This window comes from Oncorhynchus keta, chromosome 28 (genome assembly GCF_023373465.1).
Source record: "Oncorhynchus keta strain PuntledgeMale-10-30-2019 chromosome 28, Oket_V2, whole genome shotgun sequence".
NCBI lineage: Eukaryota > Metazoa > Chordata > Actinopteri > Salmoniformes > Salmonidae > Oncorhynchus > Oncorhynchus keta.
Window position 1 is genome coordinate 5834856 of NC_068448.1, and position 20785 is coordinate 5855640.

The following is a 20785-nucleotide window of genomic DNA, read 5'->3' on the forward strand; positions in this document are numbered from 1 at the left end:
AGATCAGTCGGAGTTTAGGACTGCTGGCTCTGGCTCTACCCCTGGTTAATCCCACAGGGCTGTCAAAGGAAATGAGCAGATTATCCTTAATCAGCGGAATGTCCTGCTGCGTGGGTGCCTTACTGCCTGCCTAACTGCCTGCTTACTGCCTGCCTAACTGCCTGCCTGACTGCCTGCTTACTGGCTGTGCCTGCCTCTTGGGGTTGTTTTTGTGCAGTGGCCCTGTCAGGGCAGGCAGGCAAGGTGAGGCTGTGAATAGCCTGAAAATGACCCAGATGGAGAGGGTGATAGAGTCTGGACTGTCTCTAAAATGACCCAGAGGGAGAGGGTGATGGAGTCTGGACTGCCTCTAAAATGACCCAGAGGGAGAGGGTGATGGAGTCTGGACTGTCTCTAAAATGACCCAGAGGGAGAGGGTGATGGAGTCTGGACTGTCTCTAAAATGACCCAGAGGGAGAGGGTGATGGAGTCTGGACTGCCTCTAAAATGACCCAGAGGGAGAGGGTCATGGAGTCTGGACTGTCTCTAAAATGACCCATAGGGAGAGGGGTCATGGAGTCTGGACTGCCTCTAAATTGACCCAGAGGGAGAGGGTGATGGAGTCTGGACTGTCTCTAAAATGACCCAGAGGGAGAGGGTGATGGAGTCTGGACTGCCTCTAAAATGACCCAGAGGGAGAGGGTGATGGAGTCTGGACTGCCTCTAAAATGACCCAGAGGGAGAGGGTCATGGAGTCTGGACTGCCTCTAAAATGACCCATAGGGGGAGGGGTCATGGAGTCTGGACTGTCTCTAAAATGACCCATAGGGAGAGGGGTCATGGAGTCTGGACTGCCTCTAAAATGACCCAGAGGGAGAGGGTGATGGAGTCTGGACTGTCTCTAAAATGACCCAGAGGGAGAGGGTGATGGAGTCTGGACTGTCTCTAAAATGACCCAGAGGGAGAGGGTGATGGAGTCTGGACTGCCTCTAAAATGACCCAGAGGGAGAGGGTGATGGAGTCTGGACTGTCTCTAAAATGACCCAGAGGGAGAGGGTGATGGAGTCTGGACTGCCTCTAAAATGACCCAGAGGGAGAGGGTCATGGAGTCTGGACTGTCTCTAAAATGACCCATAGGGAGAGGGGTCATGGAGTCTGGACTGCCTCTAAATTGACCCAGAGGGAGAGGGTGATGGAGTCTGGACTGTCTCTAAAATGACCCAGAGGGAGAGGGTGATGGAGTCTGGACTGCCTCTAAAATGACCCAGAGGGAGAGGGTCATGGAGTCTGGACTGCCTCTAAAATGACCCAGAGGGAGAGGGTCATGGAGTCTGGACTGCCTCTAAAATGACCCATAGGGAGAGGGTCATGGAGTCTGGACTGCCTCTAAAATGACCCATAGGGAGAGGGTGATGGAGTCTGGACTGCCTCTAAAATGACCCAGAGGGAGAGGGTGATGGAGTCTGGACTGCCTCTAAAATGACCCATAGGGAGAGGGTGATGGAGTCTGGACTGTCTCTAAAATGACCCAGAGGGAGAGGGTGATGGAGTCTGGACTGCCTCTAAAATGACCCAGAGGGAGAGGGTCATGGAGTCTGGACTGTCTCTAAAATGACCCATAGGGAGAGGGTCATGGAGTCTGGACTGTCTCTAAAATGACCCAGAGGGAGAGGGTCATGGAGTCTGGACTGTCTCTAAAATGACCCAAAGGGAGAGGGTCATGGAGTCTGGACTGTCTCTAAAATGACCCAGAGGGAGAGGGTCATGGTGTCTGGACTGCCTCTAAAATGACCCAGAGGGAGAGGGTCATGGAGTCTGGACTGTCTCTAAAATGACCCAAAGGGAGAGGGTCATGGAGTCTGGACTGCCTCTAAAATGACCCAGAGGGAGAGGGTGATGGTGTCTGGACTGCCTCTAAAATGACCCAGAGGGAGAGGGTGATGGAGTCTGGACTGTCTCTAAAATGACCCAGAGGGAGAGGGTCATGGAGTCTGGACTGCCTCTAAAATGACCCAGAGGGAGAGGGTGATGGTGTCTGGACTGCCTCTAAAATGACCCAGAGGGAGAGGGTGATGGTGTCTGGACTGCCTCTAAAATGACCCAGAGGGAGAGGGTCATGGTGTCTGGACTGCCTCTAAAATGACCCAGAGGGAGAGTAAACACTCAGTCTATTGACTAATAGGCTGTGTAACTTTGAAGATCTGACTAAAGAGTAGAGTAGCCTGTCCCCTCCCAGCCCACAGTTTTAGATGGATTTGACCAGTTTCTGGAAAGACTTGACACACACACACACTCTCTCTCTCTCACCTACCTCACCTCACCTCTCTCTCTCTCTGTCTCTCTCTCCTCCCTCACCTCTCTCTTCTCTCTGTCTCTCTCTCCTCCCTCACCTCTCTCTCTCTCTCTGTCTCTCTCTCCTCCCTCACCTCTCTCTTCTCTCTGTCTCTCTCTCCTCCCTCACCTCTCTCTCTCTCTCTCTCTCTCTCTCCTCCCCTCACCTCTCTCGCTCTCTGTCTCTCTCTCCTCCCTCACCTCTCTCTCTCTCTCTGTCTCTCTCTCCTCCCTCACCTCTCTCTCTCTCTGTCTCTCTCTCCTCCCTCACCTCTCTCTCTCTCTCTCTCCTCCCTCACCTCTCTCTTCTCTCTGTCTCTCTCTCCTCCCTCACCTCTCTCTCTCTCTGTCTCTCTCTCCTCCCTCACCTCTCTCTCTCTCTGTCTCTCTCTCCTCCCTCACCTCTCTCTTCTCTCTCTGACACACAGACAGACACAGAGGCATTTGTATATTCCTCTCTGAGATCCAGCGCCTTCAGAAAGTATTCAGACCCCTTGACTTTTTCCACATTTTGTTACGTTACAGCCTTATTCTGAAATTGATTAAATAATGGTTTTCCCTTAGATTATGGGGTATTGTGTGTAGAGTGCTATCACAATACCCCATAATGACATCACAATACCCCATAATGACATCACAATACCCCATAATGACATCGCAATACCCCATAATGACATCGCAATACCCCATAATGACATCACAATACCCCATAATGACATCACAATACCCCATAATGACATCCCAATACCCCATAATGACATCACAATACCCCATAATGACATCACAATACCCCATAATGACATCACAATACCCCATAATGACATCGCAATACCCCATAATGACATCGCAATACCCCATAATGACATCACAATACCCCATAATGACATCACAATACCCCATAATGACATCACAATACCCCATAATGACATCACAATACCCCATAATGAGAAATAAAACATTCTTTGATGTATTAAAAATAAAGTATTCAGACCCTTTGCTATGAGAGCTCCGGGTGCATCCTGTTTCCATTGATCATCCTTGAGATGTTTCTACAACTTGATTGGAGACCATCTGTGGTAAATTCAAATGATTGGACATGATTTGGAAAGGCACACACCTGTCTATATAAGGTCCCACTGTTGACGGTGCATGTCAGAGCAAGGGTATAAATAAATAAAAAATGTCTGCAGCATTGAAGGTCCCCAAGAACACAGAGGCCTCCATCATTCTTAAATGGAAGAATTTGGAACCACCAAGACTCTTCCTAGAGCTGGCCGCCCGGCCAAACTGAGCAACTGGAGGAGAAGGGCCTTGGTCAGGGAGGTGACCAAGAACCCGATGGTCACTCTAACAGAGCTCCTGAGCTCCTCTGTGTAGATGGGAGAACCTTCCAGAAGGACAACCATCTCTGGCAGCACTTCACCAATCAGACCTTTTATAGTAAAGTGGCCATACGGAAGCCACTCCTCAGTAAAAGGTACATGACGGCCTGTTTGGAGTTTTCCTAAAGGACTCTCTGACCATGAGAAACAAGATTCTCTGTTTCAAGATTGACCATCTCCCCAAATACAGGTGTGCCAAGCTTGTAGCGTCATACCCAAGAAGACTCGAGTCTGTAATCGCTGCCAAAGGTGCTTCAACAAAGTACTGAGTAAAGGGGTCTGAATACTTATGTAAATGTTATTTCAGTTTTTTAATTTTTTATTAATTAGCAAATCTCTCCTCCTTCTATCCGCCTCTCTTCTTTTCCCCTCTCTCTCTTCTCTCTCCCTTCTCTCACCCCCTCTCTCTCTTTCTCTCCCTTCTCTCTCACCCTCTCTTAGACTGAGCGAACAAGGGAGAGTGTGTGTGTGAGAGAGAGAGACTGAAAGAGTGGTCGTCATGGCAGCTGAGGCGCAGAGACAGCGGTCTCTGTCCACGTCAGGAGACTCGCTCTACCTGGTCCTGGGGATAGACAAGAACGCCTCGCCGGAGGACATCAAGAAGTCCTACAGGTAACACTATACCAGGACATCAAGAAGTCCTACAGGTAACACTATACCAGGACATCAAGATGTCCTACAGGTAACACTATACCAGGACATCAAGAAGTCCTACAGGTAACACTATACCAGGACATCAAGATGTCCTACAGGTAACACTATACCAGGACATCAAGAAGTCCTACAGGTAACACTATACCAGGACATCAAGAAGTCCTACAGGTAACACTATACACCACTATACCAGGACATCAAGATGTCCTACAGGTAACACTATACACCACTAGACCAGGACATCAAGAAGTCCTACAGGTAACACTATACACCACTATACCAGGACATCAAGAAGTCCTACAGGTAACACTATACACCACTATACCAGGACATCAAGAAGTCCTACAGGTAACACTATACACCACTATACCAGGACATCAAGATGTCCTACAGGTAACACTATACACCACTATACCAGGACATCAAGATGTCCTACAGGTAACACTATACACCACTATACCAGGACATCAAGATGTCCTACAGGTAACACTATACACCACTATACCAGGACATCAAGAAGTCCTACAGGTAACACTATACCAGGACATCAAGATGTCCTACAGGTAACACTATACCAGGACATCAAGAAGTCCTACAGGTAACACTATACCAGGACATCAAGATGTCCTACAGGTAACACTATACCAGGACATCAAGAAGTCCTACAGGTAACACTATACCAGGACATCAAGATGTCCTACAGGTAACACTATACCAGGACATCAAGATGTCCTACAGGTAACACTATACACCACTATACCAGGACATCAAGAAGTCCTACAGGTAACACTATACACCACTATACCAGGACATCAAGAAGTCCTACAGGTAACACTATACACCACTATACCAGGACATCAAGATGTCCTACAGGTAACACTATACACCACTATACCAGGACATCAAGAAGTCCTACAGGTAACACTATACACCACTATACCAGGACATCAAGAAGTCCTACAGGTAACACTATACACCACTATACCAGGACATCAAGATGTCCTACAGGTAACACTATACACCACTATACCAGGACATCAAGAAGTCCTACAGGTAACACTATACACCACTATACCAGGACATCAAGAAGTCCTACAGGTAACACTATACACCACTATACCAGGACATCAAGATGTCCTACAGGTAACACTATACACCACTATACCAGGACATCAAGATGTCCTACAGGTAACACTATACACCACTATACCAGGACATCAAGAAGTCCTACAGGTAACACTATACACCACTATACCAGGACATCAAGAAGTCCTACAGGTAACACTATACACCACTATACCAGGACATCAAGATGTCCTACAGGTAACACTATACACCACTATACCAGGACATCAAGATGTCCTACAGGTAACACTATACACCACTATACCAGGACATCAAGAAGTCCTACAGGTAACACTATACCAGGACATCAAGAAGTCCTACAGGTAACACTATACACCACTATACCAGGACATCAAGAAGTCCTACAGGTAACACTATACACCACTATACCAGGACATCAAGAAGTCCTACAGGTAACACTATACACCACTATACCAGGACATCAAGAAGTCCTACAGGTAACACTATACACCACTATACCAGGACATCAAGAAGTCCTACAGGTAACACTATACACCACTATACCAGGACATCAAGAAGTCCTACAGGTAACACTATACACCACTATACCAGGACATCAAGAAGTCCTACAGGTAACACTATACCAGGACATCAAGAAGTCCTACAGGTAACACTATACCAGGACATCAAGATGTCCTACAGGTAACACTATACACCACTATACCAGGACATCAAGATGTCCTACAGGTAACACTATACACCACTATACCAGGACATCAAGAAGTCCTACAGGTAACACTATACACCACTATACCAGGACATCAAGAAGTCCTACAGGTAACACTATACACCACTATACCAGGACATCAAGATGTCCTACAGGTAACACTATACCAGGACATCAAGATGTCCTACAGGTAACACTATACACCACTATACCAGGACATCAAGAAGTCCTACAGGTAACACTATACACCACTATACCAGGACATCAAGAAGTCCTACAGGTAACACTATACACCACTATACCAGGACATCAAGATGTCCTACAGGTAACACTATACACCACTATACCAGGACATCAAGAAGTCCTACAGGTAACACTATACACCACTATACCAGGACATCAAGAAGTCCTACAGGTAACACTATACCAGGACATCAAGAAGTCCTACAGGTAACACTATACACCACTATACCAGGACATCAAGATGTCCTACAGGTAACACTATACACCACTATACCAGGACATCAAGATGTCCTACAGGTAACACTATACACCACTATACCAGGACATCAAGAAGTCCTACAGGTAACACTATACACCACTATACCAGGACATCAAGAAGTCCTACAGGTAACACTATACACCACTATACCAGGACATCAAGAAGTCCTACAGGTAACACTATACACCACTATACCAGGACATCAAGAAGTCCTACAGGTAACACTATACACCACTATACCAGGACATCAAGATGTCCTACAGGTAACACTATACACCACTATACCAGGACATCAAGAAGTCCTACAGGTAACACTATACCAGGACATCAAGAAGTCCTACAGGTAACACTATACCAGGACATCAAGATGTCCTACCAGGTCAAATGTCCACTAATACTATACACCACTATACCAGGACATCAAGAAGTCCTACAGGTAACACTATACACCACTAGACCAGGACATCAAGATGTCCTACAGGTAACACTATACACCACTAGACCAGGACATCAAGAAGTCCTACAGGTAACACTATACACCACTATACCAGGACATCAAGAAGTCCTACAGGTAACACTATACACCACTATACCAGGACATCAAGAAGTCCTACAGGTAACACTATACACCACTATACCAGGACATCAAGAAGTCCTACAGGTAACACTATACACCACTATACCAGGACATCAAGAAGTCCTACAGGTAACACTATACACCACTATACCAGGACATCAAGAAGTCCTACAGGTAACACTATACACCACTAGACCAGGACATCAAGAAGTCCTACAGGTAACACTATACACCACTATACCAGGACATCAAGAAGTCCTACAGGTAACACTATACACCACTAGACCAGGACATCAAGATGTCCTACAGGTAACACTATACACCACTATACCAGGACATCAAGAAGTCATACAGGTAACACTATACACCACTAGACCAGGACATCAAGATGTCCTACAGGTAACATTATACCAGGACATCAAGATGTCCTACAGGTAACACTATACACCACTATACCAGGACATCAAGATGTCCTACAGGTAACACTATACACCACTATACCAGGACATCAAGATGTCCTACAGGTAACACTATACCAGGACATCAAGATGTCCTACAGGTAACACTATACACCACTATACCAGGACATCAAGAAGTCCTACAGGTAACACTATACCAGGACATCAAGAAGTCCTACAGGTAACACTATACCAGGACATCAAGTTGTCCTACAGGTAACATTATACACCACTAGACCACTAGACAACACCTGAACTCTACCTGGTCCTGGGGGGGGGGAAAGGAAAAACACCATAGAAAGACCAAAACCTAGAGAGGAACCAGGCTCTGAGGGGTGGCCAGTCCTCTTCTGGCTGTGCTGGGTGGAGATTATAACAGTACATGGCCAAGATGTTCAAACGTTCATAAATGACCAGCAGGGTCAAATAATAATAATCACAGTGGTTGTAGAGGGTGCAGCAAGTCAGCACCTCAGGAGTAAATGTCAGTTGGCTTTTCATAGCTGATCATTCAGAGTATCTCTACCGCTCCTGCTGCCTCTAGAGAGTTGAAAACAGCAGGTCTGGGACAGGTAGCACGTCTGGTGAACAGGTCAGGGTTCCATAGCCGCAGGCAGAACAGTTGAAACTGGAGCAGCAGCACGGCCAGGTGGACTGGGGACAGCAAGGAGTCATCATGCCAGGTAGTCCTGAGGCATGGTCCTAGGGCTCAGGTCCTTCGAGAGAGAGAGAAAGAAAGAAAGAAAGAGTGAGAATTAGAGAGAGCATACTTAAATTCACACAGGACACTGGATAGGACAGGAGAAGTATTCCAGATACAACAGACTGACCCTAGCCCCCCGACACAAACTACTGCAGCATAAATACTGGAAGCTGAGACAGCAGGGGTCAGGAGACACTGGCTCCACTGAGGACACCCCCGGACAGGGCCAAACAGGAAGGATATAACCCCACCCACTTTTCCAAAGCACAGACCCCACACCACTAGAGGGATATCTTCAAGCACCAACTTACCATTCTGAGACATGGCCGAGTATAGCCCACGAAGATCTCTGCCACGGCACAACCGGGGGGGGGTGCCAACCCAGACAGGAAGATCACATCAGTGACTCAACCCACTCAAGGGACGCACCCCTCCCAGGGACGGCATGGAAGAGCACCAGTAAGCCAGTGACTCAGCCCCTGTAATAGGGTTAGAGGCAGAGAATCCCATTGGAAAGAGGGGAACCGGCCAGGCAGAGACGGCAAGGGTGGTTCGTTGCTCCAGAGCCTTTCCGTTCACCTTCCCACTCCTGGTCCAGACTACACTCAATCATATGACCCACTGAAGAGATGAGTCTTCAGTAAAGACTTAAAGGTCGAGACAGAGTCTGCATCTCTCACATGGCTAGGCAGACCATTCCATAAAATGGGTCAATTGTGCACCGCCCCATGGGTCTCCCGGTCGTGGCTGGCTGAGACAGAGCCTGGACTCGAACCCAGAATCTCTCGTGGCACAGCTTGCACTGCAATGCAGTGTCTTAGATCACTGCAATGCAGTGTCTTAGATCACTGCACCACTCGGGAGGCCTCTCTCTTCCTCTTGGGTGTCAGCTCAGCTGTAATGGAGCCAGTTGTAGACACTAAATCACACTCCTGAATCCCACCGGGCAGAACCTCAACGGTGGCAGTCATAAAGTAATTGTCTGACTAATGTAGCAGACTGGGTTTGTGGTCTAGAAGCTAATTTGATGTAGGTAATGCGACCATGAGGAGGGAGTGACTTCCTGTTATCACTGTCCACTAGACTTCCTGTTATCACTGTCCACTAGACTTCCTGTTATCACTGTTCACTATGAAACACTGTCCACTAGACTTCCTGTTATCACTGTCCAATAGACTTCCTGTTATCACTGCCCACTAGACTTCCTGTTATCACTGTCCAATAGACTTCCTGTTATCACTGCCCACTAGACGTCCTGTTATCACTGTCCAATAGACTTCCTGTTATCACTGTTCACTATGAGACACTATCCACTAGACTTCCTGTTATCACTGTCCAATAGACTTCCTGTTATCACTGCCCACTAGACTTCCTGTTATCACTGTCCAATAGACTTCCTGTTATCACTGCCCACTAGACGTCCTGTTATCACTGTCCAATAGACTTCCTGTTATCACTGCCCACTAGACTTCCTGTTATCACTGTTCACTATGAGACACTATCCACTAGACTTCCTGTTATCACTGTCCAATAGACTTCCTGTTATCACTGTTCACTATGAGACACTGTCCACTACACTTCCTGTTATCACTGTCCAATAGACTTCCTGTTATCACTGCCCACTAGACTTCCTGTTATCACTGCCCACTAGACTTCCTGTTATCACTGTTCACTATGAGACACACTCCACTAGACTTCCTGTTATCACTGTCCAATAGACTTCCTGTTATCACTGCCCTCTAGACTTCCTGTTATCACTGTTCACTATGAGACACTGTCCACTAGGCTTCCTGTTATCAATGTCCAATAGACTTCCTGTTATCGCTGCCCACTAGACTTCCTGTTATCACTGTTCACTATGAGACACTGTCCACTAGGCTTCCTGTTATCACTGTCCAATAGACATCCTGTTATCACTGTTCACTATGAGACACTGTCCACTAGACTTCCTGTTATCACTGCCCACTAGACTTCCTGTTATCACTGCCCACTAGACTTCCTGTTATCACTGCCCACTAGACTTCCTGTTATCACTGCCCACTAGACTTCCTGTTATCACTGTCCACTAGACTTCCTGTTATCACTGTCCACTAGACTTCCTGTTATCACTGCCCACTAGACTTCCTGTTATCACTGCCCACTAGACTTCCTGTTATCACTGCCCACTAGACTTCCTGTTATCACACTCCACTAGACTTCCTGTTATCACTGTCCACTAGACTTCCTGTTATCACTGTCCACTAGACTTCCTGTCCACTAGACTTCCTGTTATCACTGTCCACTAGACTTCCTGTCCACTAGACTTCCTGTCCACTAGACTTCCTGTCCACTAGACTTCCTGTTATCACTGTCCACTAGACTTCCTGTCCACTAGACTTCCTGTTATCACTGTCCACTAGACTTCCTGTCCACTAGACTTCCTGTCCACTAGACTTCCTGTTATCACTGTCCACTAGACTTCCTGTCCACTAGACTTCCTGTCCACTAGACTTCCTGTCCACTAGAGGGCAACAGAGATGTGGTGCATGATGGCTGAACATTGAAATAAGGGACAGAAGTGAATGTTTTACGTTTGGCTGAAACACGTTAAATTCTATTTGTTTCGTCATTCTGTCATTGTCTTTCTCATAACCACACCTGTTCTCCGTCCAATCAGGAAACTGGCCCTGAAGTTCCACCCAGACAAGAACCCAGACAACCCCGAGGCTGCTGATAAGTTTAAGGAAATCAACAGCGCCCACGCCATCCTCAACGACTGTACCAAGAGGAACATCTATGACAAGTACGGATCCCTGGGACTCTACGTGGCTGAGCAGTTTGGAGAGGAGAACGTCAACACCTACTTTGTCCTCTCCTCCTGGTGGGCTAAGGTAAGACAACGTATCTGTGTCTGTGTGTGTGTGTGTGTGTGTGTGTGTGTGTGTGTGTGTGTGTGTGTGTGTGTGTGTGGTGGTGGGCTGAGGTAAGACAACGTATCTGTGTGTGTGTGTGGTGGTGGGCTAAGGTAAGACAACGTATCTGTGTGTGTGGTGGTGGGCTAAGGTAAGACAACGTATCTGTGTGTGTGTGTGTGTGTGTGTTGGGGGAATTGTGTGTGTGTGTGTGTGTGTGTGTGTGTGTGTGTGTGTGCCTCTGTCAAGAAAATGGAATCAATGAGGGGGTCGTCCACGCTAGTTAGACCCTCAGCTTAGAAAGCCAAATGATACCCCAGTAAATGTAGTGATGGACGTGGGGGTTATGATTAGTCACCGGTAAAGTTCACCTCTCAAAGATCAATTTTTAATTTTTTTTATTTTTTAAAGTCATCAGTTTGTGCGTTTCACCTCTGACCTCTCCCTGACGGTCTCCTTTCTCTGCAGGGCCTGTTCATCTTCTGTGGCTTGGCGACTGGCTGCTACTTCTGCTGCTGTCTGTGCTGCTGCTGTAACTGCTGCTGTGGGAAGTGTAAACCGCGGCCGCCCATGGACCAGGAACCAGAGTTCTACGTCTCCCCTGAAGACCTGGAGGCACAGATGCAGTCTGACGAGAGAGGTGAGGAGTTTAATCAATCAACCAATCAATAGAACTAGAGGTAAGAGAGGTGAGGAGTTTAATCAATCAACCAATAGAACTAGAGGTAAGAGAGGTGAGGAGTTTAATCAATCAACCAATAGAACTAGAGGTAAGAGAGGTGAGGAGTTTAATCAATCAACCAATCAATAGAACTAGAGGTAAGAGAGGTGAGGAGTTTAATCAATCAACCAATAGAACTAGAGGAACTCTGGTCAGTCCCCTGTAACCTGGTCATTATAACAGTTGAACTCTGGTCAGTCCCCTGTAACCTGGTCATTATAACAGTTGAACTCTGGTCAGTCCCCTGTAACCTGGCCATTATAACAGTTGAACTCTGGTCAGTCCCCTGTAACCTGGCCATTATAACAGTTGAACTCTGGTCAGTCCCCTGTAACCTGGTCAATATAACAGTTGAACTCTGGTCAGTCCCCTGTAACCTGGCCATTATAACAGTTGAACTCTGGTCAGTCCCCTGTAACCTGGTCAATATAACAGTTGAACTCTGGTCAGTCCCCTGTAACCTGGCCATTATAACAGTTGAACTCTGGTCAGCCCAACCTGGGCCTGTGGGTTGGTCATGTGGTTGAAGCTGCCACCAATCACACAGTTATTTAGATGTGTAACATCTGTGTGTGTGTGTTGTTCCCCCCCCCCCCAGACGTTGGTGGGGACCCCATCATGATGCAGCCGTCTGGAACAGAGACCACCAGGCTGACGTCAGACAACCACTCCTCCTACCGGACCGACACCGGATACAACTAATCCCCCTGTACCCCTACACCAGATACCTAAACTGTACACCTGGCTACACCAGATACAAACACCAGATACAACTAAACCCCTACACCAGATACAACAGCACCAGATACAACTGAACCCCCTACACCAGATACAACTAAACCCCTGTACCCCTACACCGGATACAACTAAACCCCTGTACCCCTACACCGGATACAACTACACCCCTGTACCCCTACACCGGATACAACTGTACCCCTACACCAGATACAACTAAAGCCCCTGTACCCCTACACCAGATACAACTAAACCCCCTACACCAGATACAACTAAACCCCCTACACCAGATACAACTAAACCCCCTACACCAGATACAACTAAACCCCCTACACCAGATACAACTAAACCCCTGTACCCCTACTCTCTACACCTGATACAACTAAACCCTGTACCCCTACTCTCTACACCAGATACAACTAAACCCCTGTACCCCTACACCAGATACAACTAAACCCCCTGTACCCCTACTCTCTACACCAGATACAACTAAACCCCCTGTACCCCTACACCAGATACAACTAAACCCCCTGTACCCCTACACCAGATACAACTAAACCCCCTGTACCCCTACTCTCTACACCATAGACAACTAAACCCCCTACACCAGATACAACTAAACCCCTGTACCCTTACCCTCTACACCAGATACAACTAAACCCCGGTACCCCTACCCTCTACACCAGATACAACTAAACCCCCTGTACCCCTACACCAGATACAACTAAACCCCCTGTACCCCTACACCAGATACAACTAAACCCCCTGTACCCCTACTCTCTACACCATAGACAACTAAACCCCCTACACCAGATACAACTAAACCCCCTGTACCCTTACCCTCTACACCAGATACAACTAAACCCCCGGTACCCCTACCCTCTACACCAGATACAACTAAACCCCCTGTACCCCTACACCAGATACAACTAAACCCCCTGTACCCCTACTCTCTACACTGGATACAACTAAACCCCCTGTACCCTCTACACCAGATACAACTAAACCCCCTGTACCCTTACCCTCTACACCAGATACAACTAAACCCCCGGTACCCCTACCCTCTACACCAGATACAACTAAACCCCTGTACCCCTACACCAGATACAACTAAACCCCCTGTACCCATACACCAGATACAACTAAACCCCCTGTACCCCTACTCTCTACACCACATACAACTAAACCCCCTGTACCCCTACTCTCTACACCTGATACAACTAAACCCCCTGTACCCCTACACCAGATACAACTAAACCCCTGTACCCTTACCCTCTACACCAGATACAACTAAACCCCTGTACCCCTACACCAGATACAACTAAACACCCTGTACCCCTACTCTCTACACCACAGACAACTAAACCCCCTGTACCCCTACTCTCTACACTTGATACAACTAAACCCCCTGTACCCCTACACCAGATACAACTAAACCCCCTGTACCCCTACACCTGATACAACTAAACCCCCTGTAACCCTACACCAGATACAACTAAACCCCTGTACCCCTACACCAGATACAACTAAACCCCTGTACCCCTACACCAGATACAACTAAACCCCTGTACCCCTACACCAGATACAACTAAACCCCTGTACCCCTACACCAGATACAACTAAACCCCTGTACCCCTACACCAGATACAACTAAACCCCTGTACCCCTACACCAGATACAACTAAACCCCCTGTACCCCTACACCAGATACAACTAAACCCCCTGTACCCCTACACCAGATACAACTAAACCCCCTGTACCCCTACACCAGATACAACTAAACCCCCTGTACCCCTACACCAGATACAACTAAACCCCCTGTACCCCTACACCAGATACAACTAAACCCCCTGTACCCCTACACCAGATACAACTAAACCCCCTGTACCCCTACACCAGATACAACTAAACCCCCTACACCAGATACAACTAAACCCCCTGTACCCCTACTCTCTACACCAGATACAACTAAACCCCCTGTACCCCTACACCAGATACAACTAAACCCCCTGTACCCCTACTCTCTACACCAGATACAACTAAACCCCCTACACCAGATATAACTAAACCCCCTGTACCCCTACTCTCTACACCGGATACAACTAAACCCCCTGTACCCCTACTCTCTTCACCGGCTACCACTAAGCTCACCTAAACCTACACTCTGTACACCCTCTACACTCTATTGCCCTACACCACTATCCTGCCCCTGAGAAGGAGAGTAGAGGACACAAGAGAGAGAGGAAGATGGCAAGGAGGATGAGGAGGTCACATATCTTTGTGCTCCATCTGACAGATAGAGAATTTTTTTTTTTTCATGAAAGAAATGCAAAGTAATGTACAGTGGGGAGAACTAGTATTTGATAACCTGCCGAATCGGCCGTGTTTCCTATTTACGAAGCATGTAGAGGTCTGTCATTTTTATCACAGGTACACCTCAACTGTATATATAATCATATAAATAAAATGCAAATTAATTACTTTTTTAAAAAAACATACAATGTGATTTTCTGGATTTTTGTTTTAGATTCAGTCTCTCACAGTTGAAGTGTACCTACGATAAAAATTACAGACCTCTACATGCTTTGTAAGTAGGAAAACCTGCAAAATCGGCAGTGTATCAAATACTTGTTCTCCCCACTGTGTATGTATGTATGTATGTATGTATGTATGTATGTATGTATGTATGTATGTATGTATGTATGTATGTATGTATGTATGTATGTATGTATGTATGTATGTATGTATGTATGTATGTATGTATGTATGTATGTATGTATGTATGTATGTATGTATGTGATAAGGTACTGTAGAACTAAGGAATGAAGACGCCGAAGTTCTGCGCATTACCTTGGAAAAAATGGAGGACAAGGCAGAGCCGAGTCTCTTTGCGGAGGTCATTTTTCTAAAATGGTGTACAGAACGTCGGCGTCTATCCCGCTTATACCACAGTTACCAAAGAGAACAATACTAAAGCACACATTTATCGTTAGGAAAAAAAACTTTTTTTTGTCAATTATTTTTTTATAAGAGAATTCATGCTTTCTCATCTTTTGGTTGCTAGAGACGTGACCCAGTCGGTCGTTCAATACTGTCCTTCTCATCTCTTACTTGTTAACTAGCCAACTAGCTACGGCTAACACAGTCACCACGTCGGCAGCCAGAATAACAGCAAAGTAGATGGATTTTTGCATTTTTGTTTAAGCTGTTTTCTAGTGACATTCATTTGGATAATGAGCTGATGACCCAACCCCCCCCAAAAACAAAATCCTGGCATAGTGCCTTCTCATCATGCCGAGGAGATCACATTGCATATCAAACACTAACGCTAGGCTAGACGCTAAATAGCTAAATAGTTTGTTGCTAGCAAACCTGCTAATATGACAACCTAATTCAAACATATCAATTGCTGAAAACAGCTGGACAAACTCGAAATGTCACGTGGCAGGATTTGAAAGCATAGCGCCCATTTGCGTCACGACTACCGACAGTAGGGGACCGGAGAAATCCATGTTCATCACACACCGCGTTGGGTCATCAGATACTCCAAAAGAAAATGTTGAAAGCATCGAACAAAAAAGCTAAAACAATTGCTACCGACATATACCTGCGTTTGGGTGGTTGTTGGTTTAGCTTTCTGTAGCTTTGTAGTGTGGGCTGCATGTGTGTCGGTGCTTAATTGCGTTAATGATTACAAAGTGAGCCCCGTTATCTTTTCCAACTGTCCCATTTATATCTGGGTTTTAATGTCCAGTCTAGATTGTCCTTCTAGCTAATCAGAAACGAGTATTCAACAATGCTGTGGTATAATTTAAAGTAATGCTTTACTTTTATTTAAACTGATCCCCAACACCGCTAAACACACAGCAACAACTTGTCTGTTCGTCTCTTAGAAGGGTTTTAATATCTGTTTCCACCTTGTCTGTCTGGGTTGGAGTTTAGAGAAAATGTTTTTGTTTTTTTTTAGACTTGTTTCTGACTCAGAAAGCAGGAAGTAGATCCTTCAAAGCAGGAAGTTAAATGTGAAATTATTGCTTTTGAATGAAAATTCCACTATATTTTGGACAATCATGGCAGGCAGCTGAGGCAGAGCTGTGTCCTTTGTTCTTCTGTGTTATTGTATGTAGTTGTTGTTATTTGTAAATTCAGGTTCCCTTTTTATCTAATATTAGGTTGTGGTTAGAAGATCTGATTAACATTCGGGTATCAAAAATAGAGAAAATCGGAAACTACTTTTTCACGGCATGGTATTCCAAACTTTACACTTACACCGCTCGAACATCGAGAAGATTCAAATACTGCTCCCCCCCCCACCCCCTTGAAACGTGACTTTTTTTCGTTCTCATGCTAAGCTAGCAGTAGCCACCGTATCTTCTGGCATATTACACCTACTTATACTTCTATTGTGGACACAATATAGTGTGGACAGTAGAATGATTTCCATTCATTTCTCTGAGAACAATATCTTCATTTAACTCCATGTCATCAGGCGGATGCTGTCCCTCTTCCTCTACTTTCTCCTCCTCTTCCTCACTTCTTCCACTCCTCTCCTCTGGCTCTCTGTGTGTTTTCTCTCCAATACTACTACTACTACTACTACTACTACCACCACTGCTACAACCTCAACGCGCACACGTGTGTGTGTGTGTGTGTGTGTGTACTCCAAATGCCTCCCTCTCTGAACCTGGTACTACCACAAATCTATTTTTAACTGCTTGTGTTTTAGTTTTCAGATTTTCTGTGAGGAAGTCATGTTAAATGTATGTATGTATGTATGTATGTATGTATGTGTGTGTGTGTGTGTGTGTGTGTGTGTGTGTGTGTGTGTGTGTGTGGTAATGTTATGTATGTATGTATGTATGTGTGGTAATGTAATGTGTGTGTGTTAGGATTTTATTAAGTTGTCTATTTTGAGTTTTGCAAACCAACCGTTTTTTAATTTATTTTCTTCTCTCGATTATTTGAGTTTTTATTGATGTTGTTGGAGAAGGGAGGATAAGATTTCAAGATATTCAAAGTAGTGGTCGTCTGTTGGCCTACAGATCTGTATGTAGTCCGACTCTGCAACTGAATAGGAGAACACGGGCTGTGTCCCAAAAATGGAATCATATTCCCGAAGTAGTGCACTACTTTTGGCCTATGAGTCCAATGGGTCCTGATCAAAAAGTAGTGCACTACATAGGGATTAAGGTGCTATTTGGGATGTGCACTTAAAAAAATTAAAATAAAACACTGTCAGTAGTCTTCTCTTCTTTCCAGTAACTTTCTCCAAAATCCTCTGGTTTTCCAAATAATTCAGGGATTCTAGGAATTTCAGGGTAAAGTTACTGGAATTTTGCAACACTTAGCCCCTCCCACTCGCACTCCGTTACTCCTTAGACTCTAGCCAATCGTCTTTGAGCAGTGTGGTGGTTGTATGTAAGCGTGATGTAATGCGATGATGAATCTCTGTGTGTTTTCAGATGTATTTTGTTGTTCGACCTCGTTTTACCTCGTGTTTTGGGAGGCTGTGTTATTTACTCACACCTTTTCAGTGGCAATCTAAACATTTTTATCTACTTGTCATTTTTATTTTGTCATAGCCTGAGTGCCGGTCTGTTTATGCGATCATACCATCTCCTTGTAATGGATAAGGACATTTTAATGGTGGCAAGAGAAAACAGGTCTGGGACCAGGCTAACTGGCAAGAACAAACAGGTCTGGGACCAGGCTAACTGGCAATAAACAGGTCTGGGACCAGGCTAACTGGCAACAAACAGATCTGGGACCAGGCTAACTGGCAACAAACAGATCTGGGACCAGGCTAACTGGCAAGAGAAAACAGGTCTGGGACCAGGCTAACTGGCAACAAACAGATCTGGGACCAGGCTAACTGGCAACAAACAGATCTGGGACCAGGCTAACTGGCTACAAACAGATCTGGGACCAGGCTAACTGGCTACAAACAGGTCTGGGACCAGGCTAACTGGCAACAAACAGGTCTGGGACCAGGCTAACTGGCAACAAACAGGTCTGGGACCAGGCTAACTGGCAACAAACAGGTCTGGGACCAGGCTAACTGGCAACAAACAGGTCTGGGACCAGGCTAACTGGCTACAAACAGGTCTGGGACCAGGCTAACTGACAACAAACAGGTCTGGGACCAGGCTAACTGACAACAAACAGGTCTGGGACCAGGCTAACTGGCTACAAACAGATCTGGGACCAGGCTAACTGGCTACAAACAGATCTGGGACCAGGCTAACTGGCTACAAACAGATCTGGGACCAGGCTAACTGGCAACAAACAGGTCTGGGACCAGGCTAACTGGCTACAAACAGATCTGGGACCAGGCTAACTGGCAACAAACAGGTCTGGGACCAGGCTAACTGGCAACAAACAGGTCTGGGACCAGGCTCATTTTTTTTTTCGCTCCAGTCTAAGTCTGAGAGCATCTTCCTTTGTATTCCCTCCTTTTCATTTATTTATAAGATTCAATTATTAAGTGAGACTTTTTTAAATTGGTTGTAGTTGTTCTTCAATGTCCCGTCCACTCCAGTCTCATTTTGATTTGATTGGTTGTAGTTGTTCTTCAATGTCCCGCCCACTCCAGTCTCATTTTGATTTGATTGGTTGTAGTTGTTCAATGTCCCGTCCACTCCAGTCTCATTTTGATTTGATTGGTTGTAGTTGTTCTTCAATGCCCCGCCCACTCCAGTCTCATTTTGATTTGATTGGTTGTAGTTGTTCTTCAATGCCCCGCCCACTCCAGTCTCATTTTGATTTGATTGGTTGTATTACGACGGAGATGTGGTTATCCCACCTAGCTTATCGTAACATGAATGCACTAACTTGTAAATCGCTCTGGATAAGACTATCTGTTATCATGATGACGTTGACAAATGAAATGCTATTTCTGGGACTTCTTTCTCCTCTGCGATATTAAACATGCAACTTGTCTGAGTGAATGCAATGTGTATACAATACTAAGTTATACCGGATCAAGAAAAAAACATTATTTTAGAAACTTAAAAAAAAAAAACGAAAAAAATTGTGCGAAATATAACGATAAAATTATGACACATTTATTTGTATTTATGAAATTTTTGTTCTCTTTTTAATAAATGAATGTCGTTTTTATTTTTTTTATTTAACTAGGCAAGTCAGTTAAGAACAAATTGTTATTTACAATGACGGCCTACACCAGCCAAAACCGTAACCCGGACGACGCTGGACCAATTGTGCACCGCCCTATGGGACTCCCAATCACGGCCGTTAGTTAAGGATAAATGAGATGTAAAACTAGGTGTGGCCATTTTGAATGAATGGTTGAGATCTCCTGTAGGTTTAGTGGAAGCACGTAGAAGTTGGGAGTTTTATGTTTTAGCATGGTCATCTACTGTGTCTGAAAGAGAGAATGAAGGTCATTTATCAGATGTGCTGTAGTAAAAAAAATAAATGTTTGATGCTTAGACGTGTCTCATTTGTGACTCCTTTCTGAAAATAATATGTCTACAAAACACTAGGATGTCGGTTGCAATCCAGGCTGTTGTCAAGGCCGTTGCCCTGCACAGAATATACAATCTCAAAGTGTTAATTCCCTGACAAAACACACCAATATAATATAGCTATTTTATTTTATTTTAAACTACTGAAAAGCTCCCAGACTTTGATTACAGAGGACTTACAGTACTAGACTACTGTCTCCTACTACCCTGTTGCTGGGTCTGTGTAGATATGACTGATACTGGCCTAATGCTGGGTCTGTGTACATATGACTGATACTGGCCTACTGCTGGGTCTGTAGATATGACTGATACTGGCCTACTGCTGGGTCTGTGTACATATGACTGATACTGGCCTACTGCTGGGTCTGTGTAGATATGACTGATACTGGCCTACTGCTGGGTCTGTGTACATATGACTGATACTGGCCTACTACTGGGTCTGTGTAGATATGACTGATACTGGCCTACTGCTGGGTCTGTAGATATTACTGATACTGGCCTACTGCTGGGTCTGTGTAGATATGACAGATACTGGCCTACTGCTGGGTCTGT

At 45.5% G+C, this 20785-nt stretch overlaps 1 protein-coding gene and 3 long non-coding RNA genes across 15 annotated transcripts in view; 3 read left to right on the top strand and 1 right to left on the bottom strand.

Moving 5' to 3' along the window:
• Window positions 1–12739, top strand: part of LOC127913121 (dnaJ homolog subfamily C member 5-like) — a 26652-nt gene extending 13913 nt beyond the window's left edge. Inside the window, exons 2-5 of the mRNA XM_052484565.1 lie at window positions 4134–4304; window positions 11056–11269; window positions 11759–11930; window positions 12610–12739. Coding sequence (XP_052340525.1) covers window positions 4192–4304; window positions 11056–11269; window positions 11759–11930; window positions 12610–12713 — 603 coding nt within the window. The 5' untranslated portion in view covers window positions 4134–4191 and the 3' untranslated portion in view covers window positions 12714–12739. The remainder of the gene's footprint in view (window positions 1–4133; window positions 4305–11055; window positions 11270–11758; window positions 11931–12609) is intronic.
• Window positions 4320–8617, top strand: LOC127913124 (uncharacterized). Of its 2 annotated transcripts, none has more exons than XR_008084790.1 (4): window positions 4320–4604; window positions 7143–7187; window positions 7413–7457; window positions 7503–8617. It is a non-coding gene; the product is annotated as an uncharacterized LOC127913124 (long non-coding RNA). The 2 variants fall into 2 exon arrangements; XR_008084791.1 differs by lacking the exon at window positions 4320–4604 and adding an exon at window positions 6403–6609.
• On the bottom strand, window positions 12608–14568 carry LOC127913123 (uncharacterized). Of its 8 annotated transcripts, none has more exons than XR_008084784.1 (7): window positions 14419–14568; window positions 14076–14200; window positions 13659–13833; window positions 13486–13524; window positions 13188–13321; window positions 12961–13119; window positions 12608–12739 (listed from the first exon to the last, which is right to left on the bottom strand). It is a non-coding gene; the product is annotated as an uncharacterized LOC127913123 (long non-coding RNA). The 8 variants fall into 8 exon arrangements; XR_008084783.1 differs by having other exon boundaries at window positions 13486–13626; XR_008084789.1 differs by having other exon boundaries at window positions 13188–13218; window positions 13454–13626.
• Window positions 14569–14921: 353 nt separating this feature from the next.
• Window positions 14922–20197, top strand: LOC127913122 (uncharacterized). Of its 4 annotated transcripts, none has more exons than XR_008084778.1 (2): window positions 14922–18849; window positions 18881–20197. It is a non-coding gene; the product is annotated as an uncharacterized LOC127913122 (long non-coding RNA). The 4 variants fall into 4 exon arrangements; XR_008084779.1 differs by having other exon boundaries at window positions 18912–20197; XR_008084781.1 differs by having other exon boundaries at window positions 14922–18818; window positions 18850–20197.
• Window positions 20198–20785: the final 588 nt, after the last annotated feature.